Here is a 15,147-nt window from a genome sequence, read left to right on the forward strand (position 1 = left end):
TTTTGCTCAATAATTTAAGCTATTTCACGTAACGAAAATGTTTCAATTTGCCATCATAGAACTGCACTCTTTTTCGGGATCAGGTGCAGCGTATCGTATCCGCGGGAATCTAAAAACAATAATTTATCCATTTTAAATTCGCCAGTCTAAAACTCGGTTTTAATTTCGGAAACCTTTTTCGATCTATTGAAACCCGTATCTCTTCTCTGAACACCAACGCTACTGTGAACAGAGGAAACAGAAAATTCTACAGTCACCGAACACGCGTTTCTCAAATACCACGACATCCAGTTTCAAAGATACTGACATCTACTCCTCCACAAGTAACATTACTACCTCATCCGAACCAGCGCAATACTGATACCGTATTTTCCTGCGTATAATACAAGAATATTTGCGCATCTGAATTTGTTAATGCGGTTTAAGGAGGTTTTCAATTAGTTCATGAATAATCCTTTTGCTAACCTTTAGAATGGCCAGACGCTTTATGCTGTGTTTTTTTCTAATGGCTAGTCCATCTGGACAACATAAAAATACAGCACCGTGCTAGTGTTGCCTGAATGAACGACAATCTCATTGGATGTGTAACTACGTAAATACCTATATTAAGCCGGCGTTCAACTATTCTAGCTTCCTCACGCGGGGTAGGGAAAGGTTAAGGTGCCTTCATATATATAAAAAGGTTCTAGGGAAAAATAATACAATGTCTCTGTTCGACAAAAACCGCAAACTGCTTCAGGCAACCGCAAGACAACCCCAGAATTTTTTCTCCTCACAAAGCGTGTTTGTTTGAAACTTTCCGACAGAGTCTGGCATTTCTACACGCCTGCTTGCGGTTGCCTGAAGCATTTTGCGGATAGTGTTGAAGAAAGACATTGTATTACCTTCTTTCCCTACCTCACGTGAGGACGCTAGAATCGTGGAGCACCGGCTTTATATGAGAGGATGATTCAGATGGTGGTATTTATGACTGAAAATTTCGAGGAAGTTCTCAAGCCTCCTTAGGGAAACATCATGATATATGACAGTTCACCCACCAGCATAGGCGCCGGAACCTGGGGCTGAGGCTATTTGAGCCCCTTCCCCAATAAATTCTGTCAGGGGAGCTGAGTCGTTCCAAAAATTCATGAATATACAATGGAACGCACCATTCCGCCTCTTGCGTACGGGCTGGAGTCCCGTATATACGGGACGAATGATGACTTTTCAACCTGTTAATGTTTCCTTCATATCAGTGCCTCTGCCCACCAAGGAATGTATTTAACACTCTGAACGATAGTCGATGTTGCCAGTATCTTAGTGGCGCAGTGGTAAGATGCTCGTCTTCCAATATGAAGATTACTGTCAAGGTCCACGGGTTTGAATCCGGGCATAGAACGTCAGAAATAAGTTCTTTATCTACCAAGCCTGGGGCGACCACGGATAGATGGCACCTTCATTTTCCACCCAACTCCACTGGTTGGCAAGTTGGCAATTGCCGTATGGCGATATATGACCGGAGTTGGTGTGCGGTATAAAGTAGTTGATGTTGCCTCCGGGCTGTCGTCATTTAGCGATTTCCATGCCACAGACTGCAGTAAAACATCAATAGTCGAAGCGCCGCCGGAGAGAACTACCATCTCCCGATCAGATGGTAACTCCAATGGGAGAAAGGAGGAGAATTTTAAGGTGGTCAAGAATGAGGAAATAGAATAGAAAGCGATATTATAGCTCTCGTCAAAAGGCAAGCAAAGTTCCCTCCCATTCTGCAACTTGACAAGTGAAGAGAGTTTGGCTATTCAGATGAATGGGAAAAATATTTGGCTGATCAGTTTTTCTTTTTCAAAAACTGATATTAGTGTCTGGCAAGGCAGATGTGTGTCCACTAACATCATTTTCTTTTTTTGTATCGACTCGAACTACAGTTGAACAGTAATAACGGGGGTGGGAATTGCTAGATTTCTTTTGTGGTGCCCCTTTTTGTTTGATGCTCGAAGCATGTGTTTATTTTATGTACTTGGTTAATCTAGCCCTGATATTTTTTAATAGCAGAAAGCAAGTCCAGACTTCTTTTCAGGGGTGAATGATGCGAGCACCTGTATACTCTTTTCCTTTTTGAACTAGATTACTGCCATACCTAATAACACTAAAAATGATAATAGGGGCTTTAAACTGAAAGATTCCTTTCACAACCAATGTTAGTTGAAGAGGGAAAAATTAATCAATGTTAATCAAACTTTTCCTCCTACTTTTGCTGAGAAAGGAAACGATTTCTTTGGAAAAACTGTGGGGCCTCTGAAATTTTGTGGCCCCGTGTGACCGCACATTTCGTATCTGCTTAAGTCCGGGCCTAGCTCAAACTCAGTTGTCTTGAACCGAAATTTGGTACGCTAACCAACACTCAGCTGCCAGAAGAAAAGTGCACGCGTAATAACATATTTTCTTACACGTAATTCAGTAATAAAATCATGATAAATAAATTGATCACAAATGCGATCACCGGAGCAGGACGTTTGGACGGGGCTATTTGGACGCAGCTCATTGCACGCGTGACACTTGGACTCATGTCGTTTGGACGCCGGTCAATCGGCAGGATCATTACAATCGATCAATTTGGAATCCATAATTTACAATTTATAAAAATTTAAAAAAAATTGCCTTTGAATTTTTCCACAAAGTTGGGTGGTCAGCACCGAACTCGGTTTGCAAGTGTCGATGAGCTGCTTCTGCATAATTATTTGTGCGCGTTTTATCATGTACGGTGCGCTTATCACAGGACCAAATTGCTGGCTCAAACAGCGGTTGTTTTGACACAATCTTCCGATGCAAACGTCGATTGCATCATCGATATTGGCCATGGGCATAAAAGCCAAACAAGGAGTTATACGAGCCTTTAGAGCAAAGTCCAAATCAGTGTTGCATCGATGAGTAAAATATTCAGAAGTGAGACGCTGCTTTATATTTTTTACTGAATGGAATAAACACCCATGCAAATCTGCATTTAGAAACTCATTGGAAAACGCGTTGCTCGCGTTGAAACCACGGCGTCCAAACAGCATGGGTCCAAATGTCTCGCTTTCAGTGAGCTGCATCCAAACAATGTACCCTGAAATCACGGTAATCAATCGCGTAAAATAATCATGAACCATCTGAAGAGTATTTTCACGTCAAACGAATTAATGAAATTGGGGTCGTATCCATGATCGCATTTACTTAATTTACAAATACAAATATACAAATACAAAAGCCTCAACAGCCAAACTACCAAACGAGGTAGATGGAAAAAAATTGTCGATAAAAATTATAAATGTCAAATATATTAACTAGTTATAGATACCAAGTATAAAAATTTTGCAACCCAAATTATACAAAATATATAACTAAATGAATTTTTTGGAGTCAGAATCGAGAGAATGCCGTTTCCGGTCATAGTTGTTTCTTGAAACTGTGACATGCACGTGTATAACATCATGATATACACAAAGTACGATAGAAGATAGTAAGCGAAGATGAGTTTTGGGAAGAAAATTCACATGCATCTGCGAGATTCGAACCTCCGTCTCCTCGTGCTCCGGGCTCGTGCTCTACCATTGTCCCTTTAAGAAGCAGTGACGAGATATCTCACCTCTTTAAAAGCCTCTTATTTTAGTATTGACAAGCCCAGATACTTTGTTAAGTTTATTTCTCAATGGAACACTTTTACCCTATACTTCTTGGTTTCCACCTGCTCAAAATCGGAAGCAGGCCGACTTCATTAAAAAAAATGTATGACATTTTAAAGAAGGTGTAGAGATCTCTACATTGCCCCTGAGGAGAGGGGTAAGCTACAAAAGACCGATTTTCCTCCCTTGAGAGAAATGCCCTCCAGGGAGGGAATTGTGAGTATTGTAGCTTAATGGTAGAGCATTCGCCCGGACTGTGAGGGGACGGAGGCTCGATTACCCGCAGAGGCACACACGCACATGCGAGTTTTCGTAGCAAAACTCATCTTCATCTCCTCTTGGTATCCAGTCTATCTTACTTAGTTGCATCACACATTTCTATCTGTATGTGTATAACACATGCTACTCTTCATTCGACACCAGAGGTTTCCAGCGTTTTAGTTCGTATGAAACTCTCAATGGTTACAAGAACATTTTATAAGCGCGAATGTTTTTGTTCTCAAGTGTTCATTTGTGATCAGGTTTTGTTTTCATCAGCTATAGTTTGTATTTTAACCTTTTACAACGCGGCCGGTTTTATTAATCATATATGTATTTTTTTCTTTTTTTTGTGTTCATGAAAGCATTTGATTTTTTTTTCTCAACATATGAGATTCCAAAAACTTAATTTACAAAACAAAAATTTCACTCATTTCAGCACTTTTGTCATTAACCCATTTATGCCAAATGGATCGACCCATGCATAAATACACGCTTTGAGACTAGCTCGTGCCCAACGGGTCGTTCATAATCCCTGCCCGATTTCTAGGTAAAATAATTATATCGGATTTTTCTAAAAAAAATACAAATTTGTCGTATTCTTGACATAAATACTGTACAGCAAATATATGAATCAATTTGATTTTTTGCTGGAAAAAAAGTTTCGGGTACAAATGACAATTTTTTTTTAAATCACCTATTTTCAAGGAAGTATTTTTTGTTTTCAATTTTAATGTTGTTTCTATGGACATGAAAACATACAGAAACTTTTTTTTTCAATTTTTTGGTTATATCTAGGCTAGGGTAAGAAAATGACGTTTAAAAAAGATTATGAAAATCAAACCAAATCTGAATTGGCCTAAAAAATCCAAAGTGTTAAACACCCCCGCCCTGGAAGAAGAAAAACTCTTGCGTATAATATTTCAGATATGTACAGCATATGCTCACATAGGAATAAAAATTGTCCGGTCACAAATCAATACAAGCTCTTGTTGCTCTGCTGGGTCTTTTTCATCTCTATAACAATGTGTGACCTTGAAGAAGTGTTATTTTTCTTTGACCAAATCGATCTGTATCCATCCATCTCTTTTCCTAGAAAAGAACTTCATTACTTTGGCTGACAGAGACATTCGTATTTTCGTTTTTTTTTCTCCCTCCACTCAATGCATTGCAATTTGTTTATTCTACAATGCATTGTTCCAAAAGCACCTGAAGTAATAAAAACGAATCTCACTAAAATTTCAGTTATTTATTTTACATATTTGAATAGGCAATCTATTAAATACAAATTGTTCGCTCTTATCGTTTTTCAACAGTAGCTATCTGAACCGTAGGTTTTAGGCTACTCATTTCCAATTGCAAAAAGTGTTTAAAATACATGTATTATCACATATATCATCCTAAAAGCCCGAAATCCACAAAATATTCAATACGGTTTCTGGGTTATATAAGTTATGCATGTACAGCATGTCCAGAAAGTCTTTACAAAGACCTTTTTCTTGTCAACCACTAGTCGTAAACAAAACTTCCAGTTGCAAAAATGTTTTATAAATGAAGTAAATATTTATATTGGGCACTTTTACACAAAGAAATTAACTTTTAAAAGAGTTAAAAAATTCAAATGACTTTTAGGATGATATGTGATTATGATTAATATTCCAAACATTTTTTGTGTAAATGGAAGTTTAATAGGCACCCTATATACAGTCAATTCCGCTTATACCGTTCCCACTTATAACGTTTTCCAGCTTTGTACGGCACTTATTTTTATAGCCCACAACTCTAACTTGTTCTCATTAGTATTTCCTGTTTAAAGCGTTTTCCCGCTTATAACGTTTTTCATGACGGTTTTTTGAAAAACGTTATAAGCGGGATCCAATACAATCGACCAGAGTACTGTGTATGTGTAATACAGTACCGATATAACTTTCTCACTTAAATTAGTTCAAAATAAACATCAGACGAACCCTGAAATGAAATGAAAACCAATAAAAAGAAATTTATTGCCACTTTTTTTTTCTTGATGCATGTCACAGTACAACCAAGACATTTTGTGCTGCATTTTTTCCCCTTATTATATGCAAATACAAATACAAGACCACAACAGGCAAAATGCCCAACGAGGTGGCTGAGAAAAAGAAGCCCATAACACAAATATGGATGTCATATATTTCTAAAATACCGCAACCCAATTAAAAATACAATTACAAAAACTATAAACAATATATATATATATATACATATATACATGATAAAATATTATACAATGCCCATAAAATGTATTTATGGTTGTCTTATTCTAAGTATGGATAGCTTCTCGATTTACCCCAACATGTTATTATATTTCTTTCTAAACGTATCATTTGTGTTAGAATTTACTACATCCGGAGGTAATCTATTCCATTTACAAACAACCCTATTAGAGGAAAAATTCCCTGCGACACCATAACCTAGAATTGTCCCTTACCAATCGGTACTGGTGACCCCTTGTAAAAGCAGTCGATTGGCGGTGTACTAAAAGTTCATGGTCCATCCTATCCATCCCATTGAAAATTTTTAACACTTCGATCATATCTCCCCAACACCTGTGTTCATCCAATGTAAAAATATTCAAAAAATGAAGTCTCTCTTCACAACTCAAGCCTTGTGTGCCAACAAGGACACACGTAGTTCTTCTCTGCACCCATTTAACCACGTCTATGTCCCTCTGTAGGTATGGTCTGCAAAAACTTATGGCATACTCCAGTCCAGGACGAACTAAGCCTCGGAAAAGTGGAAGAATGACTAGGAGGAAGAATGACTAGGAGAACGCGAAAAGACCTTTATGAGGATGAAACCGAGCATTCTATTCGCTATTTTGATCACGACTGAACAATGTTCAGAAAATCTAAGCCGCTTGTCAATGAGAATTCCAAAATCGGTCACCCCAATTGCATCCGGGATAGTGACACCATTCAACTCGTAAGAGAAACGTGGGTTGTTCGAACTAAATGAGCGACCATGCACTTGTCAACGCTAAACTTCATGCTCCAGTCATTTGGCCATGTTCCAGTCCTGTTTAAGTGGGTCTGTAGCAACTCTTTACCTCTTTGATTCCCGACTACCCCATTAGATTAGCTTCACGTCATCTGTGAATTTGCTAGCAATCCCATCGATACCTTGATCAAGTTTATCGATAAAAAGTGAAAAAGTATGGGGGCCAAGGACACTTGCTTGAGGAACTCCACTTCTGACGCCTGTCCAATCAGAGAATTCCCCGTTCACCATAACTCGTTGTGACTTATCTCTTAACCACGATTCTATCCAATTCAGCAAGTTGTCCGCAATCCCAATTACAAGATTTAGGACTTCCACATCTTCCAACTAAATATCGTTGTGGGCTTTATCATCCCATGACACATCCGTACTTTGGATATTACCTTCTCTATTAACAACTGACACAAAAAAGTCATTGAAGGCATCGCTTTCTACCCTAGATTCTTCTAGTGAAAGGGGGAGGAAACTGTCACCTTACATCCATTATTAACGTACCTAAAAATGATTTGGGGCCATTGTTATCTGCCAACCTGGATTCACCTTTTTACCTGTACTATCCTTATCGCTTTATTCAACATCCTTTTATCAGTAACCAATGACAGGCCACCTCGTACACTTTTATATTCTCTGAATGCTCTTTTCTTTTCAAGATAAAGGTTACGCACGCTATCCGTGAACTATAGGGGGCGCGATGTACAAACACGCTTTTTTCGAACAAAGGGTATGACGTCGTGCAAAACAGAGGATAGCTTCGTACTAAATTCTTCACATTAACTTACCACCCCGACTGATTCCAACCGGTCTTCGAAAACTTCCACTAACCTTTCTCTCAAAACGTCAAAGTTGGTTCTCTGAAAACAAGGAACCAGTCTTTTGTCAACCTTACCCAAATAAAAGTTAAAGAAAAAACTAACGACACGATTATCACTGGAAGAAAATTGGTCCCCCACCGAAACATGTTCAACAAGATCCTCGGAACTAGTGAGAACTAAATCCAAAATAGCAGTACCCCTCGTGGCTTCTGATGCATGCTGGTACAAAAAATTATCGAGCACCAACTTAAAAAAGTCTCTTTCATATTGATCTCAAGCTGAAAATTCTTCCAATCGATACCTGGGTAATTGAAATCACCTAATATGACCACCCTCTTATGCTTGCACATGCGGGAAATTCAATCATGAAGTTCGGCGATGTAGTTCTGCCTATTCGGCAGATTGTAACAAACCCCTACAATAAGTTTATGATGCCTCTTGTTTTCAAGCTCAACCAATATAGTTTCAATATCACTTCTCTGCACGTTGCACTCTATAGCCTTCAAACATGATTTCACGCATATCAACACTCCACCCCCCTATCAGATCTATTTCTTAAAAAAATATTGTATCCTGAGATGTGTAAGAAAGATTCTGTAATGGCTATAAGATCCAGGTCCTCTACAGCTATCATAATTTCTGAAAAAAATTTCTTATTACCCAAGCTGCTGGCATTTATATTATATTTATATTATACATTTTTGTGCAACTGTTTCAACCACACAGTAATAATATAACATCTCTATCCGTAACGTACGTCATCAAATCATTAACCCTTCGAACGTTTTTAAAAGTTTCTTGATCCGCATTATCACTAACACATTGGAAATAAAATCGCGTTAAGATTCCGAGATATTTCGGGGTGACAGAAATAAAGCAGATCAAGTTTGACGAGAGACTGCAACTGTAAAAGGGTTAAACAAAAAGTATATCTTTCGACTGCATAGTAAGTACAATATGCCTTTATAGCTGCTGTATATACGGGGATGTGTGTGAACAATTTCATGCAGACAGTTTAACGAAACCATGTTGAACATTATCGAATGTTTTTTTAAAGATGTACCCTATTTATTACGTGTATAACTTTTTGAATCTTTTTTTTAATGAATTGGAAGTTTCAATTCTCTTATCCGGCTTTAATCTAAAGCTCTAATAAATACAGTAATATGATTTAAATATGCTCAATAACACTAAAAACAAAATACTATGCAGTGGAATTCACCGGAATTAGTAACTTGTATTTGTATAATTTAACGTTTCATTTGCAGGCCTACAGTAATAGTCACAAATTAAAATCGAAAAAAATCAAAGTAACTTGATTTTTTTACAGCATCTTGGAAATTTGCAATGAATATATGATCTTTATTTCATTTTCCTTGTAGCAAGCACAAGTTATGTGGCCGTTTGAAAAAATGCAGCCGTGAAAAAGCTGTGAAAATGAGAGGCTAGAAAAAGTTTAAATCATTAATTTTTGTATAAGGTGAGTGTGCTTAATTTCGTAAACCCTAATTTCAAGATTAATATTAGAGGATGTAGCCAGCTCCCAAATTTTAGAAGAAACATGAAACACCTTTATAAAATTATCGACTATTACAGTGGAGAGGGTGACAAAACTATGTTTGCCTGACGAAAATGACCCGACTCGTAATTACGATCCTGAGGGATCCTAGTGTTTCTCAACCGCCGAACCCCGACATCAACCAAACCGGACAATGCAGTTTTGACTCACTCTGTTTTCTCCATGCATTTCTCTTTAGTCGAGTGTATGACCAGGCCTTCCACTCAAAAAAAAGCAATTAACCGGGCTGCAGGCGTTCAAAGGTTTAGAACCAACTTGCTATATGACGATCTCTAAACGAAATATTTTTTTGAGAAATTACTGCTGCATGATTTACGAAATAAAGCTTCTGCCGTATTCATCGAGTAAATTGCCTGAGGAATGCTTCCGCAAACTCTTGGAGTTCATGTTACATCGTAGGATTTCTGGGGTGCTCATAAGGGAGCTACTAAACTAAAATATCAGTTATTTTGGTGGATCGGCTCAAGGTGAAGGTAACGACGTTCTACATTTCGTGTGATGAGCTCAGATAAATAAGCAAGTTCCTTCTCTTAAGTGAATACAGTAAAACCTCGCTACAACGATACTCGATATCAATCCCTCTACAACGATACTCTATATAAATCCCTCTACAACGATACTCTATATAAATCCCTCTACAACGATACTCTATATAACGATAAATCCCTCTACAACGATTTTACAAGTCCGCAGAGTATCGTTATAACGAGGTTTTACTGTATTACTAAGATCATCGTACTGGCTGCCGTACCTCTCAGGAGGCATTCAGCCGCAAATGCTCCACGTCCTTCGCCCGCACGTCTCCCAGTTCCCCCAACTCTTAGGGCGAAAATTGACTGCTGCGGCGCGGTTGCGGTTGGGGAGGGGGGTAAGGGACCATCTATAGTTTTATTCTGTCAGCGCACAGATACAACCGTAACCGCTGGCGGTGGTTTTTGCAACCGAGAAAACCCACGTTTTTTTTTGGCGGTTGGGGTAACCGCAAAGCTGTCATCATCTATTGAAAAGGTTTGAACACCCTCATTACGGTTCGGCTGAACTCGCGGTTGCTGTCTTTCATTGTCTATTAAGTGGTTCTGCGTGGATTCTGCGTTTTTAATAAAAGTAATCCAAGTCGGGAAAAAAGAGGCATGAAAGGCCTCTGGCTCAAAATCTTTCAAACATCAGAAGACACCTTCAATTTCTGAAATACTCCCACAACACAGGAAAAAACTTTTGCTCTCGTTAGTAGGAAAATTGGGTGACCGAGGGCGATTCATTCCATTATTTTTAGTTTTTACTGCACAACAAAAGAGAAAGAAATTGCGTCTCCCCCCTCCCCCCCCAAATCCCCCGCAGGGGTAAACGAAAAGAGCTCGAGAGAGTGTGTATTTTTATCTGACCAAAATCGCTGTGTATATAGGTGTACTACCCATCGATTATTTTGTATTCGAAAAATAACCGTGATATTATATACACTCAAACCTTTTTTTTTTCTTTTTTTTTTTTGAAAAAAAAATTTCTCATCTCGGTCATTTTTCATGTATATATTTTATAGTTTTTTTATAAATACGTATCTTAAAGGTATTTTTCTAGTAATGTATATTTAACGCGTTTCGGGGCCCCTTCTCATTTGGCGCCCGGTGCGATTGCACCGGTCGCACTGCCCTAAGACCGCCCCTGGCTGGTACCATCGAGTCTATATAAGGTGAGACGCTGCTAAAAACGGGGTCTTTTTCCCTGTAGTCGAGAAGGAAGTGAGAGGTCGAGGTGAGAGGAGAACGAAAGAGGGAATCTCTGGTGATGAATATGGACGATGAGGACTGAGGTGGATCTGAAAGATTTGGTGGTGAGTGCCGTATCAATATAGTCGGAATTACCTCTCTCAGCGGTAGAATTTAAAGTATATCTTATCGATACTTAATCATTTGATATTCGGCATGTCAAGTTCATATGTTTGCAATGGTATTAACATGTTGGATGTGGATCTCCTCTTTGAATAACCCGTATTTTATTTGTTAATTTAATAAATTAATTTGTTATTATTAACCCCTCTGTGTGAATTCTATTAATTTTTAACGGTCATTTTCTTTGTCGGAGGACGTCAAAACACAACGCAAAAAATAAATAAATAAATATTCCTTAATCGTAAATTTAATTGTTTTCCTTTTTATGCCCCTTCCCCAGTCGACTCCGTCACATTATGCACATGTTGTGAACATTATGCAAGATGCTTTAAAACAGAAAGGGTGGAAGAGTTTTGCACGACTCATCCTATAGCTCCGATTCGTGACCAAATCAGATACATTTGTTTGAACTAAAAGAAGTTGGATGCATAACGCGATTCCACTCTGATGTAGAAGTAATAGCAAGGTTAACCGAATGGTTTAAGAACAGCAAGCAAATTCTTTTTTGGATGATATTCGACGTGAAGCAGTAGGATGCTTGAAGTGGCTTTTTATGAAAACAAGTTCTTTCTGGCTTTTAGATGTACAGCTTTCATTAATTCTACTTTATCTATGAAAATGATGAAAAGTTAATGAATCTACTTGACTTATTAAGTAGTTATTTATTTATCATTATTTTATTGCTTGCATACTGTCATGATTTCATTCAATTGGTTTGTTTTTTATTATCTTCAGCTTTTTTTATTTTGTTAGAGACTGTACAAGAAGAAATTAGAATGGAATTCGCAGTAGGACCTGGACTATTCTTAGCGATATCACTATTTCTCTTCCATTATATCAAATCAGGTATGTAACATGTATAGATATAGTGCGTCGTTATCTTGTATACAGGATGAATTTGACCAAATCTGCCAAACGAAAGAGGGTGATAGACGAACCCATGTGAAGCATAAAGCACCATAACAACCCTGTCCTATCTAACCGTTTTCTAGTTAAGGTGGATTATCGTCGAGATTATGGAAGAAAATGTGTCAAGTCGGAAAAAAAATTGTGAAGTTTTTGAAAGACCTATGTGCAAATTAAGCACATATTTGGAAAGAACAGAAAACATCCTATAAAGTCACACCATTTTTATCAGAATATTTGAATTTAATGGTGAGCTACTAGTGCTTAAAGATTGGCGAAGTACAAAATCAAATTGTCCACAAAATCTGTAACCGCCAATTCCGCAAAATTACCCTTCTAGCCCACGCCCTTCTATATATATAACTATCGGGTTGCTGATAATGTGGAAAACAGATGAGCACCTCTCGAACGTATTGAACATTCATTATATAATTGATATCACAAGTGTTACGGGAAAAAACATACACGGAGAAAATTGAGAGCTAACTATGTTCCAAGATATTATTCGCTGACACTTGAAAAATGTCTAGATCCCACCCTATCAATTGGTCAAATGTACCAAAACTTGTCCATTCTAACAGCTTTCGAAAGAGTCAACAATAAACCATATCGGTGTTCTAGTTCAGGAGTACAGTTCCTGAAATTGGTAATATTCGGAATTGACTGTTACAGGTTTTAACGACAATTCAATTTTGCACTTCGCCAGTATTTCAGCGCTTGTAGCTCGTCATTAAATCTAGGTATTCTGATGAAAATGGTGCCACCTTATATGATTTTTTCTGCTCTTTCTAAATATACCTTCTAAGAATATATCTATATATTCTTTCATAATCCAAAACCCACCATAACTCGAAAGCGGTTGGAAATAGGACAGGGATGCTATGGTGTTTTATGCTCTAAATGGGCTCATCTATCACCCCCCCCCCCATTCATTTGGCAGATTAGGTCAAGTTCACCCTGTATAGGCCTACACTAAGCTGTAGGAACACCTCCAGACATCCAACCGAGTCTTACTAATTAGCTCACCTGAAAGCCCAACCGGTTTTTGAGCATTGCCCCGCTTGCCCACTTAAGCTAGCATTCCCACTATGACTGGGTCCAAGCATCGTCCTCGGGCCTCCGGGAAGCAATAATTTATGGCTTTCGATTCAAAGGCCATAGAATAATGACGGAACGGGAGGTTTTCTCCTCCACCAAGCGTCTTCCTTGAAAAAGTACGGCTTTTCTTGACACCGGCTGCGGTTGCCGATAGCATTTTGCGGTTTGCGGTTTCAACCAAGACTTTTAATTATCTTTTTTACCTTAATTATCTGACCCTGCGTCAAGACCCAGTCATAGGGGGATGCCAGCTTTACGTAGTTACGGCTTCGGTTCACCGCTTTCTCTGAAAAACGCTAGACGATGACAAGGTGTGTTGTCTTGTTGAAAGACTACGCTATTGTCGGGATGCATCCGCTATTCGCATATGAACAGTGATATACTAGAACGTCCCAATAGCTTTAATCTTTTGGCGTTTCATTAATAATAACGCAAGGCCTTGTGACTGGAACTTGAACCGGTACAAAGTCGGCTCTATTTAGCTCCAACTAAAGCTGGTTTTGACTAGTAGAAGACGCATAATTGTGTTGTTTGCGGTATAGAAGTGCGTCTTTCGAAACTTTAAAACTTCAAAAAGTTCAAACAAAGTAGATTGATAAAATTGTTTAAAAAAAATAAGGCAGGAGAATTTTTTATGAATTAATCATACCAATTCAAAACCAACTGCTTAAGAATTTTTCATGTCATGGTAATGAAAAGAATTCAGAAATCTTGAATGTGTTAATGAACATGGATTAATTATTCCGAATAGTTCTCCATTGATATACAGGGTGTCCTGTAAATCCCAATGCGTGCTTTATCTCATCAACCGTTCGTCGTAGAGGTATGGTTCTAACTTAAGAAATGCTCAAAGTGTGTTCAGAAATCACTCCGTACCAGTTTCGAGAGTGAAAATGCAGCGTGTCATGAAATAAAAAAATCTTAGTTTTTATACGGTCTCCCTGTCCTCTAACTTCCAATTAGATCGTTATTGCCCTGTCTCTCCTGAGACCAACAAAAAACATTTCATGTTTCTAAGTGCAATATTCGCTGAGATATTTGAATTAAAAATTTTCGAAAAGTTGAGAAAGAACATCATGAACTAACGGACAACGCTCCTTTCCCTCATTTATGCTGTTCTTTCTCAACTTTCCTAAGGTTTTTCAATTCAAATATCTCAGCGAATATTTCACTTGAAAACATGGTTTTTTTTGCCTCAGGAAAGACAGGGCAACAACGATCTAATTGGAAGTTAGAGGACAGGGAGACCGTATAACAATTTAGATTTTTTTTATTTTATGACGCACTGTATTTTCACTCTTGAAACTGGTAAACTTCTGAACACGCTTTGAGCATTTTTTAAACTAGAACCATACCTGTACGACGAACGGTTGATGAAATAGAGGCCACACACACACATTAGGACTTACAGGACACCCTGTATAATACAGTATCTAAAATAAAAATTACAACATAATGAAAGATTGACCAAAGTCGTGATAGGCGAAACATAAGAAAAATTAATTTCGTATTTCCTAAACTTTTTGCTTTTTTAGCCTGAAAAGTTGAGAAGTCAATTTTTCTAGTTTTAATCTCCACAGAATATCGTTATTGGGCAATGTATCTGATTCAGATTAGTCTCCGTTTTAACTTACATAGGAAACTGTATAAGCTGTTACACATGCAGCTCTAAAAACGGCACAGATGAAAACTGCCATGACCCATTCCATCCAGCAATGAGCACATACACAGAAGGTTGCAAAGTACCAAAAGAAGGACACATCGGACAGTTTCCGGCAAATTTCTGCATAAAAGTCATCGGAAAAACTGGTGAGCCATAAGAAAATGACGAAAACACAGTACTTTTAATACGAACATAAATTTGCATGCCATATTTTTGTTTTTCCTAGAGAATTTTCATGATCTTCGCATAATCCATTCATGGCGTTACA

The 15,147-nt window shown here is 38.0% G+C and overlaps 1 protein-coding gene across 4 annotated transcripts in view; it reads left to right on the plus strand.

Moving 5' to 3' along the window:
• LOC149085286 (uncharacterized) overlaps window positions 1–15,147 on the plus strand; it is a 28,512-nt gene that overhangs the window by 9,083 nt on the left and 4,282 nt on the right. For 2 of the 4 annotated variants that reach the window (XM_089233215.1, XM_089233216.1), the window contains exons 2-4: window positions 9,130–9,227; window positions 11,966–12,058; window positions 14,855–15,025. In XM_089233215.1, coding sequence (XP_089089341.1) covers window positions 11,989–12,058; window positions 14,855–15,025 — 241 coding nt within the window. In that variant the 5' untranslated portion in view covers window positions 9,130–9,227; window positions 11,966–11,988. Of the gene's footprint in view, window positions 1–9,129; window positions 9,228–10,944; window positions 11,155–11,965; window positions 12,059–14,854; window positions 15,026–15,147 lie in introns of those variants that run through there. The other 2 variants (XM_089233217.1, XM_089233218.1) reach the window with 2 other exon arrangements.

The sequence above is a fragment of the Pholcus phalangioides genome, unplaced genomic scaffold, assembly GCF_987345545.1.
Source record: "Pholcus phalangioides strain wild (caught in Gottingen) unplaced genomic scaffold, Ppha-v1.0 ptg000007l_1, whole genome shotgun sequence".
Classification (NCBI taxonomy): domain Eukaryota; kingdom Metazoa; phylum Arthropoda; class Arachnida; order Araneae; family Pholcidae; genus Pholcus; species Pholcus phalangioides.